General features: G+C 39.3%; 1 protein-coding gene across 2 annotated transcripts in view; it reads left to right on the top strand.

Annotated features, from left to right (window-relative positions):
- Window positions 1–317: 317 nt before the first annotated feature.
- Window positions 318–25931, top strand: part of METAP1D (methionyl aminopeptidase type 1D, mitochondrial) — a 45084-nt gene continuing 19470 nt past the window's right edge. Inside the window, exons 1-2 of one of the 2 annotated variants that reach the window (XM_066189940.1) lie at window positions 318–374; window positions 23601–23767. In XM_066189940.1, coding sequence (XP_066046037.1) covers window positions 335–374; window positions 23601–23767 — 207 coding nt within the window. In that variant the 5' untranslated portion in view covers window positions 318–334. Of the gene's footprint in view, window positions 375–17978; window positions 18294–23600; window positions 23768–25931 lie in introns of those variants that run through there. The other variant, XM_066189939.1, reaches the window with a different exon arrangement.

Genomic DNA, 25931 nt, shown 5'->3' with positions numbered 1-25931 from the left:
AGCGGTGCGGTGCGGAGCGGTGCGGAGCGGGGCGGTGCGGTGCGGAGCGGTGCGGTGCGGAGCGGAGCGGGGCGGTGCGGAGCGGGGCGGAGCGGTGCGGTGCGGTGCGGGGCGGGGCGGAGCGGTGCGGTGTGGAGCGGTGCGGGGCGGAGCGGTGCGGAGCGGTGCGGGGCAGAGCGTTGCGGAGCGGGGCGGAGCGGAGCGGGCTGCCGCGGCAGCGCGGCTCCCGCCCGCCGCCCTCACGCCCGCACTGGCGCCGGCCGCGGGCGGGCGGGCGGGGGGCGCTCCCGGCCCGCCGCCGCACGGGGCCACGTGACGGCCTCACGTGGGCAGCATGGCGGCGCCCAGAGCCGCCCGCGCGCTGCGGAGCGGAGGTGAGTGCGCGCCGCCGCCGCCGCCGGGCTGAGGCGCGGGCCCGGCCGCCGCTCCGCCCTTCCCGCCGGCCGCCGCCGCGCCGCTGCTCACTCGGGGCTCGCTTTGAAATCGAGGAGCGAAAGGTCCCGCCGCCGCCGCCGCCGCGCCTGCCGGGGCTGCGAGAGAGCGCTCCGCCGGGCGGGGGGCGGCGTGTGGCGGCGGGCCCTCGCAGCTGTCAGCGGCCGCGGCTGTCACGTCTCGGCTGCCCTCGGGCCGTGTGTCCCCGGCGCCGTGCTGGGCGTGGGGCCGGCACACGGCAGCCCCCGCCGTGCCGCGCACCCCGCCGTGCGGGAGGGCTGTAGGAATGTTTTGCTCTGGTTTTGCTGTGGTGGTTTTTGCTGCTGAAGTAATCTGACATAAGTATCCGTGTTTCTTCTACCAAGCCGATCGAGTGCAGGACTTCTTACCTGCTGGCATGCCCGTCTGCGTAGTGGCTTTTCAGCGCCCGTTGTCCCCCGTGCCCTGAGGTTCTCTGACGAGCACTTTTTTACCACAAAACCTTTCTGAAGCTGAAGTTGTGTGCCCGTGTCCTACAACCGCCTTCAGCCCCATGCGCACGTAAACGCCCAATGTCTGTCATCCAGTTGCGAGAACCTAGCGAATTAAATTTGTTAAGCCTTCTTACCTTCCGGTCAGGCATCAAACCTTGTTCAGCTTCCCCAGGGGATATGCTTTTACAGAGACTTGAGAAACTGAAACTGTCATAGTTAAGACTGATTAAACGAAATCCAATTTTCCCCGAACTGGACTGTTCAGTATAATTTAATTTGCAAATACTGAAAGACAAAAGTAATTTAAATTAGGTTTCTGCTCACCTAAGGGTGTCTGTTCTACCTTTATTGAACAAAAGTTACTTTTTATAGCCTCTTTTTTGTTTGTTTGTTTTCTTTTTAATATGTCTGATGTTACATTTTTTAAAATTATGGATGTTTTTGTAGTATGGAATTGTTTCTGCATAAGTGCATTTGAGCAGTAGAGATCTTGGAAGTTTGTATACCGATTAAATGCTTTCTGTGTGTATCAGAAGGACTTCAGCTAGCCTAAAAAAACCCCTTTATTTAAAAAAAAAGACTGAAAGATACTAGGAAATTAAAAAGTACTTTTCGGTAATCATATAGGGAAGTTATTTGAATAGTCTCCGCCTTACTGATGTCAGAATTCAAACACTTTCAAACCAAGGAGAAGTCGCACAACCCTTTAGGGTGTGAGTGGTTTCCACAAACCTTTGTGAAATTCTGCATGCTCAAATGATGCATTTCTGAATGGACTAGCAGTGGGTTGAACTGCATTTTGAGCTATCACCTTTTCTTGAAGAGTATTCAAAAAATTTTACAGGGTGATGCATAGGAGTGTGAATTGAATTTGCTATTTTGTAAAAGAAAACTAGGAAACACCCAGAACACAGGCACATCGAGCCACTGTCACAGTTTGTAGTTAGAAATAGTATGGATTGTGTGCTGATTCAGTGGCTTGTAAATGCTCTGATTAGGTATTATCACAGTTTCAGGTATTGTAATTGAATCTGCGCTACTTTATTGGTAATAAAGTAGAAGACATGAAAGAACTGCATTTATATCTACAATTGTATCTCAGATGATTTAAATCATAGTAATCTCTTAGAGATCTATTTATTTTATACAGGTGAATTATTGTACAGTACAAGCCCCTAATTTCTTATAATGAAATTTCAGGGTTTAGAGCCACAGGGAAATAATTGATGAAAAGACATCCCATGTAAAATGAGTTACTTTTGCATTACACACCGATACAACTGATTCCTGATCTTGCTTCCCTAACAATGAATAAGAATTCTGTGATAATCGGTGTGACTTACTGTGGGCCGGGTTTTTAAAGTCAATTCAGTATAGACTGAAGGGGTGTGATACATCCCTTGCATAGGTAGTTTGTGTTCCCAGGCTGGCTGTTTGCGTGGTGAGGGGCTGAGCTGCCTTGTTCAGCCTCTTGTGGAACTGGGGATTTGTCCACAGGGTCCTCAGTGAGAAACCTGGAAACTGCGTCTGACTAGAAGCTATAGCTGACTCCAGTACCACAGAATGTGAGACGTTGTGGATGCTGCTTCTTCTGTGACTACAGAGCCTTTTAGAGATGTTTGGTTTCAAAATTTTTTCTGGGAATGTTATTCTTTCTCCTCTGTTAGTAAAATGAAGAGAAAATACATAAATCTGGTTTTAAACTTTATTTTTTTATAAAAACAGAGGGACATAGCTGGAGTTGATTCTGTTGCAGTACAGCTTCAAAACCTCACACTTTCAAGTTTGCCCAGAAGTGCTGAGTCTCATTAGAAATGAGTTGGGGGTTAGTTTGTTGGGGTTTTTGTGTTTGTTTGTTTGGGGGGTTTTGGTTTTTAGGGTCTTTTTTTGTTTTGTTTTGGTTTGGTTTTTTTCTTTTTTGGGCCACATAGGTCACAAGTTTTGTTCAGAAGCCTCGTCAGTAATGCATGGTTGAGTATTTTCTGTCCTTCATAGTTAGGTTAGCCAAAACTGTGTGTATTAAAGGAATAATGAGCTGCCCTCCAGCAGGGTATTTATATGAAAATCATCAAACAATCCTGAAGCGTTACTCAAGTTAGAAACATTAGTTGAACTAATAAAGAAGGTGTAGTAAGGGACTGAGGCAATGTGAAGTGATCTGGTTTACATGCTTTAGATAGAGTGCAGACATGTAATTTTACATAGTTTTTCCTTCTGGTCAGACATAGCTTTCACATTTAGGATGGTAAAACTGGTGACTTTAAAATTGCCATTTTATGTTGGACTCTGTGTTACTATACAGAAGTGTGCTATGGGGTCTGCATCTGGGAAGTGATTAAATAAATAAAGTACCTGCTTTACTGAATCTTTTACTGAGCAGTGTTTCTGATACAGTTAATTTCTTGCATTTTTTTAAATCTGCAGACCTTGGCAATGGTCACGGTTTTACAAAATTCAAACTTTTCAATATTTCTAAGAGGAAGTGAAAGGACTCAAAATTAGATGATTTTCTTTTTTTTTTTTCTTTCCCTGAAATCAAAGTATTCGTTTCAGACTTTTTTTTGCTGCCATATGCTACTGAATCAGTCTGTTTCCATCTTTCTGATGGTGCATTTTGAAACAGGAGTTGTATTTCTTTTATAAAATTTGTCATAGCTTGCTCTTTGATAAGCATATTTAACCACAAATTTCAGCATATTAGATACCATTCTCGTGTTAAGAATGAATCACAAAAGTCATCTTACCACTATTAATATTCAAATGGTAGAAGTATCTTTTTGTCTGTATTTTCCTCACTCTTAAAAAGAAATTCAGAAATGTACAACTCATACAATTAATCCTCACCTATAGTAACTTCCAGTACTTTTAACCTAATGCTTTAAAAAAAATTAACCGTAGAATATACAGATAACAGTTTTAGGGAGACTTGACTGTTTCCTGGTATTCCAGACTTACGATTAAATACGTCCTGTAATTCTCTGTTTGTTGGGGTTTTTTTTAGAAAATGAGAAAAAGTGATTTAAAACTTGTGCGAGAGAGTTTTCAAGATAAAATGTGCTTGGCTGCACTGTGGAATATATGAGTTGTGCAATTAGCCAGAAGAAAATATTAATTCGCATTTTCCATTAATTTGTAGACAGACTCATGTCTCCAGAATTTAACATTAGCATTATGAGCTGCAAGTGATGCATGGTGGAAGTTCAAACCATTTGATTGTAGTACACTTTCAACATTTTTTAAATGATCCTAGGGTAGTTTCATCCCTGTCTCGAAAATAGTCAGGCAGGCGAGGAGTTATTCCCATTTCAACTGTGCAGCAGCTCTGGGGAAGACATGCACTTTCATGGTTTGAGGCACGAGAGAAAAATATTCCCCTTTCAATAAAGTGTTTAATTGTTCTCTTCTTTCAGTTGAGAGGTAATGTATTGTTGGCAGCACACTGTGTCTTTTTTCCTTATGAGATCTATCACTTCTGGCTGTGGGTGGATGTGTAGGGTGTGGTTTTTCTGTGAGCTTAGGTTTATCAGCATTAGCTAAGATTGCCTTTAAATAAAGAAAGTCATTAGCAGATGTCCTGGACAGCTGCTGGAACCCAACATTTTCTGCCACATCAACAGCTTTAGTGACCCACTCCTTCTCTTGTAGCCGTTTATTTCAGACTAAGAAGTCTTTTCTCCTTTGTAGGAAGATGCCCATTGCGCTGACACCAGAGCGTCACCATTGTGGTTACAGCTAAAACCCACCCAGAGACAAAGTTAGTGACAAGTTCCTGAAGAGTGCTTAGTTTCAGCTTTTTTTGAATGCTTTCTCTGCTCTGCATGCCTTATATCTTGGGTGCCCGGGTCCCAGGTAGTGTCCTGTATCTGCCTGTGTTTAGTCTGTGATAAATGTATTAGACAGGTACATTTTCATATGCCAGAAGTTAAGGAAAGTAAGCCCAGCCATAATCCTTCAGGCAAAACTGACCTTGTTTGGAAATGTATTTTGCATGTATCCCTTTTCATTTTGCAGAATTCTCCTTAAAGCTCACCTGGAGCTTTCTCTAAGCAGAAAAGACCTACTTCCTCTTTCCATTCCTCTGGCAGAGCTCTGAGACTTTTCCACCATCTGCAGAAGCTCACTACCCTGGTGTGGTGTTGTTGAGCTTTGTGCATTGGCTACTGACCTTGAAGGGAAATACCAGAAAGCTCTGGGAATGACTCTAGCAAGAAACTGGGATGCCCTATCATAGGGAGTTTTCTTGCTGCTGTGCTTCCAAAGTGGATTTTACAGTGCTGTCTCTGTCTTCACAGTTGGACATGGGGAGGGATATCTGGGAGCGAGGACTTCGACACTGCCTGCCAGAGTCTTTCCTGGCTGCAGATGTACAAGCAAAGGCTCAACATCATACCGTGTGATAGGTGGAAAGTCTGAGATGGAAAGTCATGTCTGTGATTTTAGTTCAAGATACTCAGTTCAGTGCTGCCTCTGGGCAGCACAGAAGGCAAACTTTGTCTCTTCTTTAGGTGTTGCTTCAGTCTTCTGCTCTTCAGGCTCACAAATGCGGTGTTAACCAACACACACAAATCTTAGTGTTGTTCTGCAAAGAACCAAATAATTGATTTAACCTCCTCTACACTCATACAGCAAATCAGTGAAATAAAGAATGCCACTTCACAATCTTTAGAGATTAAAGGGAACAAAAATACAGACCCCTAAAATCTATACTGGAAGATGACCCTGCCAAGGCTATGTGCAGGATCAAACTGTGATGTGCCTGGCTACTTTGTCCTTGCATGCTCTGTTGCTTAAAACATCAAGAATGGTGTTAGAGTATATGGGAGATCTCTGGTGGCCTATAAGCTTGTTTAGAGTAATATATAGTGTTTGAGGAGACAGAATGAAGAATTGAATCATTCCTAAAGAAATTCTGGACCTCAAATAGTGAATTACCTTGTATTTTAGAGCAGATAGCTTCACTCCCTGAAATCACAGGATCAAATGTCCTGTGAGCATATAATAAAACATTTTCTTCTTTTTTTTTGCCTCTGAGAGCTCACAGTGCAGATAGCTAAGGCATACAAAAGGGGCTGAAATCGTGAGCACCAGCTGATGGATGGAGAAACTCTAGCACTGAGGGAGTGATTTCTGGAGGGTTTTGTGGCAGCACAGCATCAGCAGGATGAAACGGGGCCTGAGCCTGCCCCAGTGTCTGCTGCTCCTAAGTTACCAGGCAAACATACAGCTTAGCAGTGGACATAGGTAAAGTGGCTTTCTAGATTTAGATGCAGAATTTCAGACAGACAAGTTTTTGCACTGTATTACCCTACCTAAACCAGAAGCTGAATTTAAGGTGCACATAAAAACAACATACCACATATCTGTAAAGTCTGGGATTTCTGTGTCGTGGGTGTTCCCTAGCTGTGCAGAGGAAACCCGACTGAGCCAGTTTGACTTCATTTCTTCTGTGGCTTTCCATGTATAGCTATAGTTGGAGTGTAAAGTTGAGACTACCAAAAAATATTTCTATGGTGTTATGGTATTTTCTTTTTTATATTCTGAAGAGATGTGAATTTTGGCTGAAGTCACCTTGAAGACAAGCTGCTTCTGGTTTTGAACCTGTTCTGATGCTAAAGCTGCAGTGAAGGTCTGTGTCATGAAATCTAAACTGGTTTTCCTTTCCATGGTATTTGGATGTAGTAGACATGATGTTCTGATTGTGACAGTTGTGAATCAAGGGGAAATTTAAACAAAAGCTTAGGAGATTTTGAGCATTCTGCAGTGGTAGTCCTGCTGGTCCACTGCAGTCTGTGATTTCAAAGTAGTACTTGATCGTGTATGCAGTCTGAAAAGGCCTTTTCTGTGCAAAAACTACCTGTAGGACACCCAGTTACAATGGTCTTATTCACTGGGTAGTCATGATTTTCCTTTTCTTGGTTCCTCCTTCTTTCTCCACTCCCAAACAAGCACATTGCTGTAGCACTTCAAAATGCACATCTGGTGAGAGTCTTGCTGCCTCTTCTTCTCTTTGACAGTTTGACATGATGATATGCCCTGATGGGTAGCTTGCAGTGCTTCTAGACACCACATCCCAGTGCTGTTGATCTAGCAATACTTATTAGCATGAAAATTTAATTTGAAAATATTTTGAAGTAATGTAGTGGGAGGGAGAGTGAATTACAGGGCAATGACTTCTTTTTAATGTATTGTCTATTCAAGCCATGTGTGTTTGTCTCAGTGGTTTCTTTCCTAAGCATTTGTATTGAAAGTCAATGTTTGTTAAAATACGCTTGTCTGCTCCATCCAGCTTTCATGTTATCTATGTCAAAAGGCAAGAGAACACATATAAGGAGCAGTCTGTGTGTTGTAAACTCTTTGCCTTACAGTTATTGCATCCTGTAGAAAGAGGCTGTTTGGCTACAGCCTTGTTTTAATTTCATTTTTTAGTTTTCAGTTACACATTTCTGGAGTCTCCCTGACCACTGCTGTTACCTGATGGCGCCTATATTTCATCAAGTTTAGACAAGCAGTCTACCTGGACTTAGGCCCAGAGGAACTGCCATAACTGATGAACATGATCCCCTCTGCCTGGGAATTCAAGACCTATAGAACCATGATTCCCAAGGGAATTGAAAGAAAACTGTGTTCAGACCTTGCCTCTTGCTTTTTTTATTTTCTTTGTTGTTTTTATGGAGCACTGCCTTGTACTGATGGGTAGCATACTTTACCACAAGTGAAATCTGGTCCTGGTTTGCTGATGATTAGGAAAAAAGATTCTTTTTAACCTACCCTGAAAACAGAAGCAGGAAAGAATAGAGCACACAGAGTCAGACACGAGTTGCTGTGACATCTCTTCATTACTGCACACAAATAAAGGGATGAGTTACTAAACAAAATAGCAAAAAATGCTGTGGCATTACTGTTATGGTGTTGGGTAGGTTTTTACTGCATCATCATTTTTAGGCTTCCAGAGTTTAGTGGATACAATTGCATATTTTAATTTTGTTCTTGCATGCTGCTCTTTAATCTGTTCCGTTCTGTTGGAAAAAATGCATTATATAAAGATTGCATATTATTTTAGCTGTAGAATATTATGGTGGAGTTTTTAATTTAGAAAATATTTTTAGGTTTTTTTTTTTTTTGTGATTGCAGAATGAATGTTAGTGCTCGATGTAATTAAATTTAATTGCACTTCCTGTATGTTTTATTCTTAGTTTACTCTTATATGCCTTTATTTTCATCAGGAGTTGTAGATTTGACTTTTTTTTTTTTAAAGCATGGCGTTGGTAGTCAGACACAGGCTCGCTTTAAATCAATGAAATATTAAGCTTAATAGCCTTCTAAATATGGGGAACTTGTAGTTTCTGCTTAGTGATCGGGAGTTGTTTCTTCATGTTGTTTTGGATTATGTGCTTTTTTCTTTATAAGTTTAAAACGTTTAGATCGGGAAGAGTAATTAAAGGCTGCTTCTTTCTTCTTACTCTGCTTTTTATACCCAGGTCAACTGGGCAGGCTGACAGAGCTCTTTTAGCTACATGCATTTTTGCCATTCATTTATCTTTTGCTGCTCATGTTTGTTTAACTAACATGTTATACCATTATTTGTAGAGAGAGTTTTTCTTCAATATCTTAAGAAAAAGTGGGGTTTGTTTTTGTGTTATTGTAACAGTTTGTCATACTGACCTATATTTTTAAACATGACCTGTTTACCCAGGGAGGAACTACAGTGACTGGAGAACCTAGCTGGGCTCTGGGTTTACAAATGTGAACACTGAACAGATAAGGATTCTCAGATCTATATATTTAAATCTAGTGACTAATAAACATCTGAAATAAAGATGTTATTCCTAAAAGTTCATTATTCTTTTTCTCTGTGTAAGGGAATATAAAGTCTGCTGTAGCACAGCACAGATATTGTATTGTTCACACCTTCTACGTTTCTCATCTGCTCCAGGTTTGACATTCCTGGTATTTCTGAGGTTTAAGAAAAATCATATCAGATATTTTTAAACATCAGAAAGTTAAAATTACAATCATGCAGTATAATCACATGTAGGTTTTTTTTTTTTCCAGTCACTAACAGGAAAGAGAATTACCATTCTTGAAGGCAAAATTTCATTACAAGTTTTTAATAGTTAGAGAACACCAGAGGAGTGAAGCTGTTTTCTTGAATTGTGGCAGTACTCAGAAGCAAGAGGCTTCAGGGTTCTGTTGTCTGACTTGTAGGAATCTCCTGCTCTGGAGTCTCTGCAGCAATTATAAATAAATAGGGAGAGAGGCAAAGGCTTCTGCCAGTGCAGGGGCTTTTTCAGCTCACTGCTCAGTGGTGAATCACTCTGAGAATCTATGTTGTGAGTCTCACTCTGGCATCGCATGGACTTCCTGGGGTTGGTGATCCTGGTGGGAGCTAGCAGTCCTTGGGAACTTACCAGCTTTGAGTGAGGAGGGTCTCCATTATGCTGGCACTCTGTCACTGCCCTGCAGTAAAACAAGTTCTCCTATGGCTGTGTGGCTGAAGAGAAGGTGTGATCTCAACGCAGAGTGGGGCTCAGGTCCTTCATGGCACTGGGAGCTGGGAGCTGGGAATATTTGGGGCTGGTAGTGTGCATGGTTTTGGATGGGTCATTGAACTTTCTGTGTCTTTCTCCACCGACAATGCAGATATTTATCTACCTTGCAGGTGCATTGGTTGAGATTAATTAGTTGTTTGTAAAGCACTTTGAAGATGAAAAGCTCTATAAAAATGCTAAGTATTACGTATGAGCTCTTGAGTTCATAATGGCTGTTTGCCTGCCAGTAGTTAAGCAATTTATAACACACTAAGTATGAAAGCATTGTATGAAGTAAAGTTGTAGCTTCCATTTAAGAAAAGTCACATTTTGTGTTCACCAGTTCAGGTCACACCACTGGCCTTTGGTGTTATCTAGGATGAAAACAGACTCTAGAAGATTTTTTTTTAAAGGAACTGTTTCAAAACATTAAAATTGTGTTGTTTTATACTAAGGGTTTCTTCTCAGTTGGTAATTTTTTACCGTCTTTATGCGAGTTGTTTTGATTGCCAGATTCCCATGCTATCTACCTTTTTTTGTGTTGCCGACTCTTTCTTCTGACACTTACACTTTTGTGTGAACCACTGTAACTTTTCTCTCCCTTACACTTACATCTGTCTCTGCAGTTGCCATCAAAGCTTATATTCCTCTGCTCACAGAGGAACACACAAGTGGCTCTTGGCACACAGGTTTCCCTATGGCTTTGTCTACCCATCACTCACTTTGGGGCTTCCACAGCACTCCCACCCCGAGAAGTCTCCTGCCCCAGGCGCTCAGTGCCAGCCAGTGCTGCCCAGTATGGTGCAGCTCTTCTTCAGGGTGCTTCTCCAGAAATGTCTCAGTGAACTGCCTGGCAGGCAGAAACTGCCCAACAACAGAAGGGGCACAGCTGCCCTGTGCTTGAGAGCAGACCTCCCTGGCTGTGAGCTGTTGGTTCACTGTTCTTCAAGCTTTTTGAGCATTGGTTTTTGTAAGCATTCTCCAGTGGCAACCTGGACTCCCATGCAGGAAGCTGAAACAAACTGATAATGGACTTGCTTTCTAAATAAAAGTCTTGCTATCAAATTCCTACTAATTTTTGTCGAGTCACAAGTTGAAAACAATTGTGTATTGCTTGTTATGTATCAGAACCATGTAGTCTGTCCAGCTTGGATAATTAAATATTCATTTTAGCCCCAATCTTGGTTTGCTGCATTGTGTTAGAGATGTGACAGAAGCAAATGCCCCATCTTTCATAGATTCACAGCCATATATAATTACTTAACTGCATTCGCCTTCACTTCGTAAGAGGTATCATGTAACCAGAGTAGTGCATGTTTTAATGGCAGGAGTAAAATGCAAGACAGTATGTGTGAAAATTTGCATACTGCAGGGTAAGGTCCTGTAGTTTATTGGATGCAATTCAGGCAGGAAAATATAGTATCTGGCTATGTTTAGTATAATAAGAAGTGTCAGAATTCTCTATTTTGTCATAGTTGTTATGTTATATTGCTACATTTCTGAAATTATCTAGAAGTGATTGACAAGTGTTACCAACTGGCAAAGGGCTTTATCTGCATGATAACTGGCTGTTCCTTGGAGGACAAGGGAAGTTTGAATTCTTTTTATTTTATCTTTTTTTAATTCCCTCAAGGTACTTCATATTGAAAACATTATTTGAGTGAAAAACATTGGAAATCTTTTATGACATAGAAACAAGGTATGGAAAGTTTGTTTGTATTCCTTTTAGAGATTATGTCCTTTCCAACTCAGTAATGTCTTTCCCTTCATAATTTCCAAAGAAAAAGGAGAATGTTAAAAACCAAGTGTTGAACAAGCTGCCCTGCTGCATGGAAGCCTTAGAAGGGAGTAGAAAGGGCTCTTCAGAGCTCCTTGGAGGTCTTTTGGCAGACATACCCTCTAGCTTGCAGCCTGAGAAAACTTCCATGGGCATTTTTGAAAGTCTCACTGTTCTCTTTTGAGTTCAGATTATAAATAACCAGCCACTATAACCAGCTCTATAAAGTCTCCAGCTTTCACATTTTAAAGACGTTTATGTTCAGGTATTCATTGTTAAAACGTGTTTAAAGCTATGTTTCGTTTTAGATCAAGCTCATTTTGAACCATGAAGAACTATTGCAGCAATGAACATGATCTGAATTTATACATTAATACTTACAGCATATCAGATGTTCTCTGTAGAAATTTGTACACTTCTCAGGTTATCTGTTTCATGCTTTCTTGTACATAAATTTAAATCATGTCCTGCCTGATATATTTTTTGAAAAAGAAAGTCAACAGATAGGGCATAACATTGAAAAAAATGGCAAGTTTGTTTCTCATGTAAATTCCAGCTGCTCAGTCTCAGATTTAATGATGGACACAGGTGAAGATGGAGTTGGGCGGAAGCAACAGTGAACTCCTAGCTTCCCTTCATGTAAAATGGAGATGCTTTATGTAAGAAATGGTGCAGTCATTGCAGATCTTTTATTCTGCTTGACATCTGCTCTTGAGTGTGCTTGTAAACTCATCTAGAGCTGTTGAGTTGAGGACCTTTTCCACTGGACAAAGTGGATAGACATCTTACAAAGACATGCTGGGTTGACAGTGAGAGGAGCTGTTGCCCATAGTCATTTGTGCAGATCTGAGCATCGAATCACACTCGTGCCTCATGGATGAAATGGTAGGTGATGGCAAGGCTTAATGTCATTGCCGTGTCCTTTTTGAACTAACACCTGTGAGGTGGCTAGGCAGGTCTGACCTCTCTGAACCATTTCTGGTTGTTCTGCACTGATTATTATTAACATAATTCCTATGGTCATGGTAGAAGTGGGTGTTCTTTTAAAAAGTAAATTCAGTAGTGGGTCTTGACTGAGCTTATAAAGATTTATTCATGCTCTAACATACCCTGCTAAATCAGCAGAAGCATCTCATGAGAATATTCTGGGAAGCTTAAATCAGTTGCTCTAAAAGATCAAGTTGTACCAGCAAGAATTATTTTGCTGGTATAACTGTCCCAGCAGTTTTCTGAGTAGTACCATTATGTGGTCCGAGAGTTCTGAGTTGTAGAGTACTCTCCTTAACTAATACATGTTTTCTGGCAAGAATGTTATTGAGGAGCACACCAAAGACTGCAGAAGTAGTTGTTTCTAAAATCTCCTTGATAAAGACAGTCTTGTTTTTGTTCATTTGGAGGCTGTTTTGTCCAAATAACTCTTCTGCAAAAGCTGCTTCACAGAATCAGGTATAGAATGAGGTAGCTGATGGAAAAACTTGGGCAGAGCTTGCTGCAACAGTATCCCCAGCTGTGGAAACCAGATGGGTGTTGCAAACAGGTTGGTGGGGTGTTGGCAGCTGCAAGTTCAGCCAGATGAAGATGATCTGCAGGGGTGTCCGGGGAAAGGCATCAGTTCTCTCGTGTCTTCTCTGGTGTGACAAGCAGTGACAATGGGCTACCAACCACTGCAGGGTGAGCGAGCATGGCCCAGGCATGGGCATAAGGCTCCCAATGACTGTGCCATTGCCAGGGGAACAGCCAGTCAGAATCAACTTTACTGCAACTCTTTGCCTACTGAAGGCAGGTCAGGAGCCTTGACATTTATGAATTGTGACCAGGGCTGTAAGACTCTAATTCACAGCCACATCACTTTTGAATAGGCCATGCATGTAGATTGAGATAAACTTCACATTTTCCACGTGAAAAAAATATGCAGCAGAATTCTTAGTGTGTAATTGACTGAATCTAGAAGTTATGAGTTGAGTTTACAAATAAGTAATTGTTTAAATACACGTCCCTGTAGAGAATTTCATAGATAGTTGCCCAGTTTTGCAGACAAGGTTGCTAAACATGCTCAGGAGAATTGCCTGTCATATTTAGCTGGCAAGTTAGATTATCATGATCTTGTGGAAAGCAAAACATTTATTTCTTCTTACGGATTTACTATCTGTGCAGAAAAGACTGTGTAAACTCTTTTCAGCCTAGAAAAAGGAGTTTGAGACCAAAATTCTTGCAAAAACTCTTTGCTTACTCTGTCTCGCTGAGAAAATCAGACAGTAGAATAGTCTAATAAACCATACAAAGTGAGTGAATAACCTGGTGAAGATAGTTCAGAAATGAGGTGGGTTTTTTTTTTCTTCTCCTTTTTTATCTTAATAATATATACTTTTTTACTAAATGAGTCTGAATGTTTGGTACACAATCATTCTGTTTCATGCTTGTGTTCTTCCCCTTTAGCATTGATTAGGACAGCTTCCCTTTCTGCAGAAGGGCTATGCTGTTATAAATTGCCATTTATTTGCAATATGCCATATATGAAGTGGGCCGTAGATGGTAGTTACATGGCTTGAGAATAGAACCCTTAATTTTTATGTGTTCTATAAACAATTGGCTATAAATGGCCTCATCCTGTGTCCTTTGACTTTAGTGGGAGCTCTGACAAGTGTGTTTACGCCAGAAGAAGCCGGCTGCCAGCGCAGCGGAGCGGGCAGCGCGCCTTTGCTTTCAGCACAGTTGTGTGTCCCCGTGCCAAGAATGAATTTTGCCGATTCAGATTTGCTCAGTTTGTCAACACACAGCTCCCATTGAACTTCGCAGGCCGAGAATCATTCTTGGCACGGGGCCGCGGGCAGCCCGGGGAGCGGGGCCGGCAGCGGCGGGAGCTGCGCGCTGGCGAGGGGAGCAGCGCCCAGCCTTGGCTTCTCGGCTCCCGAGGCTCCTGGAGCATCTGTGTGCTGTTGTTGGACTGGTGGGAAGAGTCAGTGATAAAAAGAGATTTCCTAGGTTAGTTTTCAAGGCTATTTTTGTGTGTGTGTGTGGCTGTCTGGATGATTAATGTGAATAGGAAAATACTGTTGACCCATTTAAATCATGTTAGACAACTTCCATTGCTCATCTACATAATGAAATACACACTGAACATTACAGCCTAAGTATAAGAGCCAGTGAACTACAAAAATAATATTTTGCTCATTTAGATTATGAAGTAAAATATAGGACATTAGTACTAATGATAGTATTAAATTTTAAGCCATGCAAATTGCAATTGTCAGTGAAAAAGAACTAAAAGTTGAAAAGGCTATTAGCATTTCAGCTTTAACAGTTAATTTGAGTAATTTGTTTTTTCTGCTAGTGTGCTGCTTAAAAAAGTCTATATGCAAAACATTTAATAGTAAGTGCCGAAGTGTTTGTTTCATATTGTTACTTAATTTCAGTCATTAAAGAAATGTTAGAAATTAATTTGCAATATTAGAATATATTAACATTTTATATTACTGAGAGTAAACTGCAATTTTTACTTTGGTAAAATCAAATATAAAAGGCAAATTGTTAGCAACCAACAGATGAGATAGTTTTAAGCATTTATTTAAGTACAAAAGCAAAAACTGAAGCCTTTAAAAATATGGATTTTGTCAAATAGAAACAGAATTGTCAGCATTTTAAACTAAATACAAATTTTGAAGTGCTGGATTTAGGCTGACAGGTTTCTATGGTTACCTACCTTCCCAATAGTTTGGTGAGATGTGTAAATAGGCCTGTGAGTCACTAGTAATTATTTGGGCTTTGTTTGTTATAGTTGTAATTCTGTGTTCAGTTTGAATCTAATACAGTTCATACCACGTACTTTGGTTTATGTATATTTTAGTGTGTATGATTGACAGTGATTGAGCATTTCTTATGGAGTGCTTGGTTTTTTTGTCATAAGTGATGTATGTTGGTACTTCTGAAAATGTAAACAACTTCTTCCTGTATCACTGTTTAATAAACAGGGATTTTTATGCTAAAAAGAGGTCTTTGTAAGTGTTAAGCAAGGAGAGAATTGAAATGTGTTTTTAAAACATTTGAAACATCTCCCAAACATTATACTGTACTCTTCCAAATTTGATCCATAATTCTATGATTATAATTCACTCAGTGACCCAAATGTCACCTATTTATGAATAAGCTTCCAAGTTACACATTAATAGCACATAGTAGTGACTGACAGGTTTAAAAATAAATGTTTTAATCAGGATGCTGCAAGTTATCTGCAGCAAGCTCTTGATTAGAACATCTCCTTGTGCAGAGCATTTTCTTGAAATAAAAATAAGAGCTTATTTCCACCACCACCATGGCAGTTTAGCAGAAAAAGCTGAAAACTCCTAGACCTCTCTGCTCATATATTTTGTAATCTGGATTATAGGATGTAATTCCCCAACCTTAGACTTGTCACTCTAGCAAAGGACGTGTTTTCTCAGTTAAGACTTACTGTCCTGGCATGACTTGTGTTTTCATATGAAAACAGGACAATACAAGTAATTAACAACTTTTAAGACAAGGCAAGAAATATTGCTAGCTGTCAATTTTATCGAATGGGTAGTAACGTAATCTTATTTTATTAAGGTATTCATCCCAAAGTTGCTGGCCATGTGCACTTTTTTTCCTTAATTTTGAGATAAAACTGACCTGTGATTCGGAAATCATCATGTGTCCTTAGAGATTTGGCCGCAGGTGTATGGAAAATACTTATTGCAGGAAAAAGACTGACTACCTATCCTCTTCCCATGTGTCAAGCTATACAAAACATCCTAATACAGTGTTCAGGAGCATTCCTAAATTTCCTATGCAAGGATTACTCTTATTTCAGCAATGTTTCTTGCCTACTGGAAGGGTGGGAAGTGGATTTTATGGTGATCCAGACATACTTTTTCCATTTCAGGTGGAAATTTAAGAGGTTAAAGCAGGATTTATTTTTAACATTTAATCTTGTGTCAAGCATGTATATAGGACATAAACATGCCAGTTGAAAAACAGAAGTTGTTTCACAGAGCACCTGAAAAGATTTTAACCCGGTAGGGTTCAATGAATGTTAGAGCTGTGGGTGGATGCATATAAACAACAAGATTTGGTATTGTGCTGTGTGTGAGGACTATTTGGATAGCTTATTATTTTGATCTGAAACAACTGCTATTTTTAAACTAACTTGTTCCAATAGTTGTTACTTCCCTACAAAATCAAAACCATAAATACAATAAACAATCTTTCAAGCAAAAGTAATTTCTCTAATCTTTTAAAAAATTTAAAGACAGATAGAATGTTCTTGGAAAACATATTTAAATATGGAAGCCTGAACAGATATGTTTCTCATTCTAATTTATTCATTTTATGATAAATTAATTTACTCAATAAAGGAATGCAGTAACATAAGAGGAATGTTTCTCCTGCTAGTCAGTGAGGTTGAAACTTGCCAGATGCTGTGATCTGGAGCCTCAATTCCCTTGATAGTAACTGTGATTGAAACCCCTAATATTGCTTTGTCCAGCTTTTGTACTGGACTTATCTCATTTTGCAGTGATATTGCTTTAGACAACACTGTCTTTTTATTTTCTTCTTGCGTTTTTCTGTCAGAGAGAGAAAATGTACTAGAAATAACACTGGGATGGAAGGCTCTGCTGGAGGACTGCAGTGCCCTGTTCCCAGTGTATGTACAGCTTGATCCCGTGTTCTGTAATAGACAATTCATTTCCTTTGGTATATTAATGAATATCACTCAGCTATAGTTAGATTGTACTCTATGTTTTTAAATCCTATAATAAAAGGGAGAATACTGTTTAATGATACCAGAATTTTACTGAGTCTGTTAATTTATTTCTTATACTGCCTTGGTGTGAGTCTCTGTGTGTGTATGTGTATATACAGAACTGCTCAACTGGTCAAGGAAGATTTTAAGGATATGATACTAATTTTTCTTCTTATTGGTTAAAGTTGCACTGTCAATTGCTGCTGATAAAAGGTGGCATCGAGCCAGCTTCCTGAAGGAGCTATGGGGAGGGTCATGGCTTGTCATGACCTGGGCACCGGTACTTGAATGTTGTTATTATTGGGATGAAGTACCCTTAGGCTGTCATCCTTCCTGTAAATAGAAGGGGTTCTGATTCTCTGTGGTTTCCCAGTTTACCAACTTGCAGAACAGCTATTTTGTTGGCCCTAAGTTGACTGAATAATGAATTAGAAGCACAGCACTATTCCAGAAGGCACTGATTCATCATTTTAGTCTGTTAGTCTGGACTAAATCATAGTAAGTAAAGCCAAACAAGAATCTGTTTCCATATAGTTTATAAATTTACAAACTCATTTGTGTTGGCATATAGCCAACAAACTGCCCAGTTCCACTCTGCATGAAGTAAGGGCAGAATTGTAATTAGCAAGGAGCATAACTGAGGGCTAAAAGAGACTTTTCTCAGTGACATGGAGGAGTCACGGTGATGCTGGCCAAGGGGCCGACTCTTCTCCCTTGGAGTCGGTCACCATTTGACCATTGCTTTGCTTTATTGCCTCTTAGGAGAGTAACAAGAGCAGTTCTGTTAATGCCTCTATTAACTAAACAAATTCTGTCATTAATTTGCAGAAAAATTAAATAAAACAATCCCAATTAGAATATAACATTTGCAAGATACTGGCCTGTGTTTCGGTTTATCAGGGTAAGGTCATGAGCATGCTGTTGTTGAAGTTTTCACCAATGTGTTGCTGTTGTAACTGAAGTCACATCTATCCTGATGAATATTTCATTTTCCCAATCATGCTATTAAAAACAGAGTGTTTTTACCCTTTCATTTCTGCTTTCTCTTTTCCAGTACCATCATGACAGCTGTGGCTGCGTCCTGTTTACAAATTGCTGCTAGTCACATTTTCAGTAGTCCTTGTGGGTTTTGCTTTCCCCTAATACATCCAATTAGGAGGAAGTATTTCTCACAAGCACAGACTTGCTCTTCTCCTTGTAATGACATAGTTCTGCAATCCAGGAAACAGTGCTGCATGGTGTCCATGTCCACGATTTCCTGATGTGGGAAAAACGTGTGGAAAGCATCTGGAGAGGAGGAGACCCCCTTTACCAGCTTGTTTCCTGTAAGCGAAATTGGAAGACCTTGTCTGTGCAAATAGATTTCAAAATAGAGTCTGCCCTTTGACTGTCTCCATAATTACACAGCGCTCTCTGTATTTTATTTGGCTGCCAGAGCAGTTAACCCCTGGAAGTAAGGGGCTGATGATGGCGTGACCAGCACGGGTATGCAGACATGACCATGTGAATACACTCTTGTTTGGAGAAGCCTGTCATTAAGACCTTCTTACAATATACTTTTACCAAATTTGAGAATTAGCGTGTGTTGGATTATGTTGATTAAGATACATTATATCCGTAATGTACGGAAAATGTGGAGGTATTAGTTGCAAAAAAGGGAAAAAAAGAGAAACAAAAAAAAAGTTCTTTCAGGGCTTTGATGTAATCAACATCTGTCAACAGAATGAATTTGCTTTTGTTTAATTTCAAGGGCTCTTGTCTTTCTACTTTGCCCAATCAGTTTCAACTTCTGCCTCAGGCATTTCCCTATGTTGTTCTTGGAGGTTTTTCCCTTTTTTTTTTTCTTTTTCTTTTTTTTTTAGCAAATGCGCAGGTTATTGCGTGTGAAATGTGAGCTGCTCGTCTGCTACACAGGTTACACAGAGCTGGAAAGGACCTTTAATCTTTCCCATCCTATTTTTCAAGCTTTTACATACCTTTGCAACAGGGGGGTTACAAAGTCAGTGTTTTATTAGACAGTTAGAGTTACAATTACAAGCAAAGGTCTTTCAAACCACAGCCATTACTTTGGATTGAAAAATGGGAACATTTGGTAATTAGCAGTAAGAAGCTATGTATTCTTACCTAGTTGCATTGGCTGGATTCCACATATTGCTACCCTTAGTGATTTTTTTAATACCTCATTTTAAACTTTAATCCTCAGAAGTTTCAGCAAAATGAGTATTTGCACAAGAACCTAAATTATGCTAGAGTATTAAAATTACCTGACAAGCCAAATGAAAGATCTCTAGTGTTTTACCTCCGAATGAGTATATGTTAAGAAAATCCCTACAGTCATTCTTTTTTCAGTTTAAAAAGAAAAATTAAATCACATATTTTGAAGAGTTGTCATAACAATGCTTTTGATGTTGTTAACTTTACCAAGAGCAAGTTGATCTTATTTCCTAAATAGTTTTGGATGTTAATTCTTGTAATCCTAAATAATTTTGGTACTCTGCTTCTGTTGATACTATGACTAAATTATTTTAAAATATGGTAATTTATTTCTTGTCTCTTTTAAGATGCACCCTGGTATTTATTGTAGCTCAGAACTGTCATGAAGTTTATCCATTGGTAATATTTTTGTTAATTGCTTGGAAAAATGAAATCTTTCATGAATAAATACCAAAAAAATGGTTGCTAACAATCACATTTGATGAATCATGTAAACGAGCAGTTTTTTTTGCCCAGCTACCCCACACTTCATTCACTGGAAACATAGCTTGATAAATTGCTGTAACTGTTAAACAAGAAGCATTAGAAAAGGGCTTATATGAGAGTTCATTTCCAACATCTCCCGTTAAAAATACTTCTTGACCAGAGGAAAATCACATTTAAATTACTAAAATCAACTTAATTAAGGGTCATTAATAGAGATACACATAAAAAACTCTTCACTCTAGGAGTGAAATGGGAGCATTTCATTATATAGTGTAACATGCATGAACAGATAACAATTAAAATAGCCCTAGAGTAAAAGGCTAATAAATATAGGGCACCCTGTGCTGCAAAATCAGTCACTTAAAAATGCTCCCACCCATCATAATTCTTGAATGCCATATTCAGCCCCTCTGACTGGCTTATTTAAAAGGAAAAGAAATGTAATTTCCACACAAGATAAATTCATCTGGTAGTTCAGAAGAGCTCCCAGTGCATATTTATCTTATTAATGCTGAGGAAGGTGTGGAAGGTGTGCTGAGGAATCCAGCGGCTCCGGCAGGCCGTGCGTGCACACGGGGTGCACAGTGGGATTCACTGGTGGCTCAGCAGAGCAGTTGTCAGTAACCTCCTGTGCTCCATGCATCCAAACTGCACTGCTGATAATTCCCCTCAGTGCAGCTGATAGTAAATACTCTATTGCTCAGGGCAGGTGACGTAGCCTTGCTGTTAGGGTGCAGAATAAACTCATAAAGGGTCAACTTTGTGTCCTGGCTGTGCTGGTCTCTTACCAGCCTACCCAGCTTTACATGCCATGCTCTCCAGTGGCTGCAGTTTCTGCTGGAAGATGTATGAATGCCATGTTTATGAACTATCTTACAGTAATTAGTATACACAGAAAGCTCAACAAAAGGATGTGCTTGAGCACCAGTGTTGCAGAAGTAAGTAAAGGCACTGAGAAAAGCTTTGATGGGTGTAAGGGGTGGGGAGGAGGGAATCTCTGAGCCAGACTTGGAGAGTACAGACAGTTGTTCCTGTCTCAGGTGATTGATGATGTTGCTATATTGAATTAGCTGGGAATATGGGAGCTTGAAAAATAAAAGGAGCTGTGGAGGCATTAGAAGGCCTTCTGAAGGAAGGAAGTGTGTGGATGGAGTCCAGATTTTCATTATAGACCAGTAACTTCATTGTATTTTAATGCCATTTTATTTAATTTTATTTTTACTTTGTAGGAGAATGTTTTCTCTTATAATTTTTTATATTTCAAATAAAGGTTTAGTTGTTCTGTGTTTATAATTCTTGTGATATAATTTAGGAATTGTATTTTAGAATGGTGATACTTATTTGCTTGTCTCATTTCATCTGTTCAAGTAGTAGATATTTTTGTATGCATCTGGTTTATAATGAGTAGTTAGTAGAATAACAACAGGCTACAGTACCTTATTATCTTGTTATTTTGTGACAACACTTGCAGTGTATCTGAGAGAACAGAGGTAAAAATTTTATTCCGAATAAAAAGCTATCCCTTCTGAATGTGAGCTAGTCGATAGACATGTACCCATGAATATGATTTGATGTATTTCAGAGTGTGTATTTGGGGAGCACATTGGGAATAGTTGACACGCATACTTACACCTTTTCTTCCCCAATTAAATAGTGGCACAGCAGACAAGGTGCCCTGGGAGCATTCTGGGCATCAAGGAGAACATTTAAAATGCATGTTCACATATTGATGTCCATGTGGACTTTAGCTAACCACATCGGTGAGTGTGGGATTTCAATATATTTGTAGTACCTTTAGCTGTGCTAAGAGCAAGGTACTTCAACTGCACTCTGTAAAAGAGACAACTTTACTTACACTGTCAGTGATTGCTACTTCTGATGGCCCAAGAGCTGCTGCCTCAGCAGATTCTGTGCTTCCAAATTCCAGAAATGTATACAAATCAGACATGGAGTTTGTAGGGTGCTTTGGGTTCTTTGGATGTGCTTACAGTTGCAGTTTAGGTGACTTTTTGTTTGTTTGTTTGTTTGTTTGTTTGTTGGGTTTTTTTTGTTTTGGTTTTTTTGGTGTGTGTGTGTGTGTGTGTGTGTTTGAACGGTTTTTGTTAATTGGACAATGATTTTTTTTTCTTGTGAAGGAGACTCTAGGAAAGTAGATTATGAGTCTGCTGTTTAAATTCTAGTTAATAGGCTACCAAATCAATCCAGCCCGCTGTTAACTGGGCAGCTCCACTTGGAGACACATTCTTCTGTTTTGAAGCAGGCAGCTTCCATTGGGTACCCAGGTTATACTGAGAACTTGAGGTGAACCTCACCCGTCAGCTCCACTTTGTTATTTATCAACATGTAGAATAAACAAATAGCAACAAAAAACCAAAACAAAACAAACAAGCAAAAAAACCCAAACAAAACAAAGGAACAGCAAAAAAACCCCAACAGCAACAACAAAAAAACAGTAAAAATTTGCTGGAGTAAAAGTTTCTACACCTCGGTTTTAACTTTTCAGCTATTAGTACGTAAATGTAACCCTGACCGGTGCAAAGAGACAGTCGGGAACATTTCTAATGCAAACCCGATGCAACTGTTTTATTCAGTCTGTGTTTGGGCCTCCAAAGCAGTGCATAACTCAAATTTTCTGTATTTCATGGAATACTGTAAAAGGGCTGTCTTTGAAAGATTGCACATGTGGAAGGATAATTTCTGCATTTGAACATGATAAATGCATCCAAAGGAAAGGAAGGTACAATAGAATAAAAACATGCAAGATATGAAGGAAACTCTTCTGGAAATAAACATTTTTGCATAGTTACAAAATATGCAGTAGATTAATTTCTTAATTTCTGTGATATAAAAATGTTTAGTTACTTCTGTTTAAACAAAAATTTTTTTTTACTGGAGAATAATTATTCATCTGGATAAGTTGGCACAAGATTGTTCTTGTATTTGTATACATAATGACATTTTTCAGAAGCAGATCAACAGTTATGTTAAACTTATGTGTCAGAAAAAAACCTATGTTTATATTGTAGAACATTTGAGTAGTGGAAATACACACTGTGTGTAATGGTAATGTAATTGAGCAGTGTCAATAATCCTCTTGAATTTCCTGTTTTTGATGCTAGCGTTGTCTTTTGTGCTGCATTATTTTGGTTTTGATGTCTCTGAGAGCCTTTGGGCCTCAACTGCCCTTTCTTTTCCCTTTTTTCTTTTTTTTTCCACTTTTTTCCTTTTTTGCAGGGGTAAAACGTGTCATTGCCCAACAACTAAGTTTGAGCTGTGAAACTTTCATCCCAAATTCCCATGTGAATAAAATGGAAATCTGATTCAAATACTCCAAGTAAATTTCAAATTTTAATCCCTTCAATTACTTCTGGCCAAGATTAAAAATATCTCCTGAAGTTTCTTCTGTTGCCCCCTGAACAATATGAACTGTCTTGAGCAACAAGACAAAGAGCGCCATTACCTTTGTTATGCTCAAATCTGTGACCAATTCTGCAAAAATACAGCTGAAAATATTGTATGAAATAACATTGTCTTCTTTTTTTGTCTTCTCTTTTCCTGCTATTGTGCCTTATTAACTGCTTTGCCAAGCCTTGAACAGTGCAGCCGCGCAAATTGCTCCAAGCAGAGGCCAGTTAGAGCATCACTCCTGTCTGTAAATAGTGGGGAATTTACCCACACTGCTGTTAAATGCATCAAACCAAAACAGATTTGGTATTTTGTAAAGCTTCAAAGTATTGTTTGGGAAATTTTTTTTTGTTCTCATTCTCCTTGTTCTTTCTTCTCTTTCTTAAACAGTACAAGATTTGAATTACCCTCAGCAACTACATGAGTTCTGTGCTTTGTTTTACATTATGTCCTTTTTGCATACTTTCCATTTTGAAATGTGGAAATAGAAAAATAAAGTTAATAAATTTTAATTTATCTGTTAACAGGTTCTGTGACTGGCTGCCACATAATCTTTTCTTTGTGCAATCGTAACTACCTGCACAGGCACTCAGGCAATCATCAGCAAAGATGCTTCTTCTTTCAGGGACAAAGAAATGCTGCTTATAGTATAGTTTGGCCAGCCATGGTTTCTCCAGCTCACCAAGTTCCTAAGGTACTGCAATTTCTGTTACCTAATCTGTTCTTCAGCCAGTGTAGAGTTTGATTGCAGTCATGATCAAGTGTATTTGTTGTCCAACAGCTGGGGGTTGGATCACTGTCCTGTTGCTTGGTCTGTTATTTGAAATCAGAGAGCTGATGTTCAGCTGTCTACCATGTTAGACACAGTGATGTATTTGGTTATGAGGCAGTTCAAACCTGGGGCTTGTTCAGTTATAGTAGAATAAATGTGAGTATTATAATTATCTGTCGACAATTCTGGGTCCAAATTCTTGTTTGGAGCAATTGTAGACAGTCTTACCAGAAGTCAGTAGGAATTATTCATGATCATCTGAGTCCCATTCTGTATAAATCTCCAGCAAGCTAATTACAAAAATGCTTGTATTTTGCTGATGGTTTTATTATTTGGTTATGTCAGAAAGAGAACATACAGTACCCGCTGGTAGCTGTCCCACAACTCCACTGCATGTTTTAAACTTGTCTTTTTTGTGCTTTTTCCCTTGCAACATATATTTTTGTTTTTATTTACTTTAGAGCCAAAAGGGACTCTTTGATGCAAATGCAAATTTAACATGTGCTCCACTTCTGGTTTCCTTTTTTTCCTTTTCTTTTTTTCCCCCCTCTTTAATTACAGCATACAGATTAACTGTTTAGTGTCTTTCCTTTAGCCGAAAGGAACCAAAGTACCCTTTTGAAGCAGTGCTTCACAGGATGTGTATTAGTATTTTTTACAATTTTGTTTTTCATTTTAATATAGATTTCTTATGCCAAATATAGGGCATTTCCATGGGCCAGATATACTAAAAAGTTGTTAGATAGGCAAGCAGGTAAGAGTGATGGGAGTAGGGCTATTAGCCCTAAGAGGCTGTGGAAGCTCTGTGTGCAGGGAGAACATAGGGTTGCTTACATGCTCTATATATGTTCAAAAGCTTAAAAATCAGAGAATTTAAAACTTTATTTTTTGTTTCTAGATGCTTCTTTTAGGATAAAGAGGAAGGAATATATTGTCATAATGAAAAGTTGTCTTCCCAGATGAGGGTTCTCGGATGTTTAAAAATCAGTCCATGTCTATGAACTCTGAAAACCTGGGGGCAAGTTATTACTTTTATTCAGAGTATGCCAGAAATCACATTGAAGTAACAGTGTTTTTTAAGATGTTGGTGTGAAACTGTCTGCACAGACTTTTGTATGTACGCTGCTTTGGGCTTCTCCCTTCACAGTTCTTAAAGGTCAGTAGGATCATGTCTCAGTTAATAGGTAACTGCCCTCCAAGGGGAAAGCAAGGGGGATGCTGTGTATGGAGTTGCTGATCCAACAAATGCTGTTGTTTTGGGGTTTTTTTTAACTAAGGCCCAAACTACTGCTATAAGATATTGTTAAGGTTGATATGGCATTCATTTTGAAGAAATGGGAATCTGAAATCCTGTTGACATAAGTTCGCTGAAAATGGTTTCACAGTTTTTATCGGATTAAATGTAAAATAACTGTAACAGTAACAGTATTCTTCCTATTTAAAGTCTCAATAGAGTTCATTAGTTGCCCCACTCTTTGTTACTCCAACACCCTGTTGTTGTATGGTTGTTTTGTGTACAGCCAAAATGACTACTTTGTTTTCTGCCCACCAGCTTGACTCTGTATTCTGTGAAGTCAGTGCAAAACTCACCCTGTGGCCAGCATGGCAGAAAATCAGCCTGGCTGTCATGGGCAAAGGGATTCTTCCACAGCCAGTGAAACAGCCCAGGACCTTCTGAGAGAAAGCACATTTCCAACTCTGTGCAAGACATTGCTGTTCTTATTAGTTTTCATGTTTGTAAACATTGTTAAATTGTTGTGGATTTTAAAAATCAGATATTAAATTTCACCTCACACAAGGGCTGAGAAGTTCTTCTGTGGAAAAAATGAGATTTATTACACTTCCCTTGACAGAGCAAATTGGGATACCTTTGTGTTATGCTGTAAATGGAGAAATTTGGGCATAGCATATGAACTAGATTAATGTGTAAAAGCCTCCAAATTAAAATAAGTTAAATCCTAAAGTTCTTAGTCAAAAAGCAATCTCATGGGTTTCTCAATAGGAGTTTTGTTTGATTGAGAAACATGGGATTTGATCAGGTTTAATTCTGAGACTAATTCTATATGTTTTTCCCATCACTTCCAGT

Source organism: Chamaea fasciata, unplaced genomic scaffold (genome assembly GCF_029207755.1).
Source record: "Chamaea fasciata isolate MVZ Bird 193981 ecotype frontalis unplaced genomic scaffold, bChaFas1.0.hap1 SCAF_8, whole genome shotgun sequence".
NCBI classification, from domain to species: domain Eukaryota; kingdom Metazoa; phylum Chordata; class Aves; order Passeriformes; family Sylviidae; genus Chamaea; species Chamaea fasciata.
Note: the sequence above shows the minus strand (reverse complement) of the source record. Positions and strands in the feature narration are given on the sequence as shown.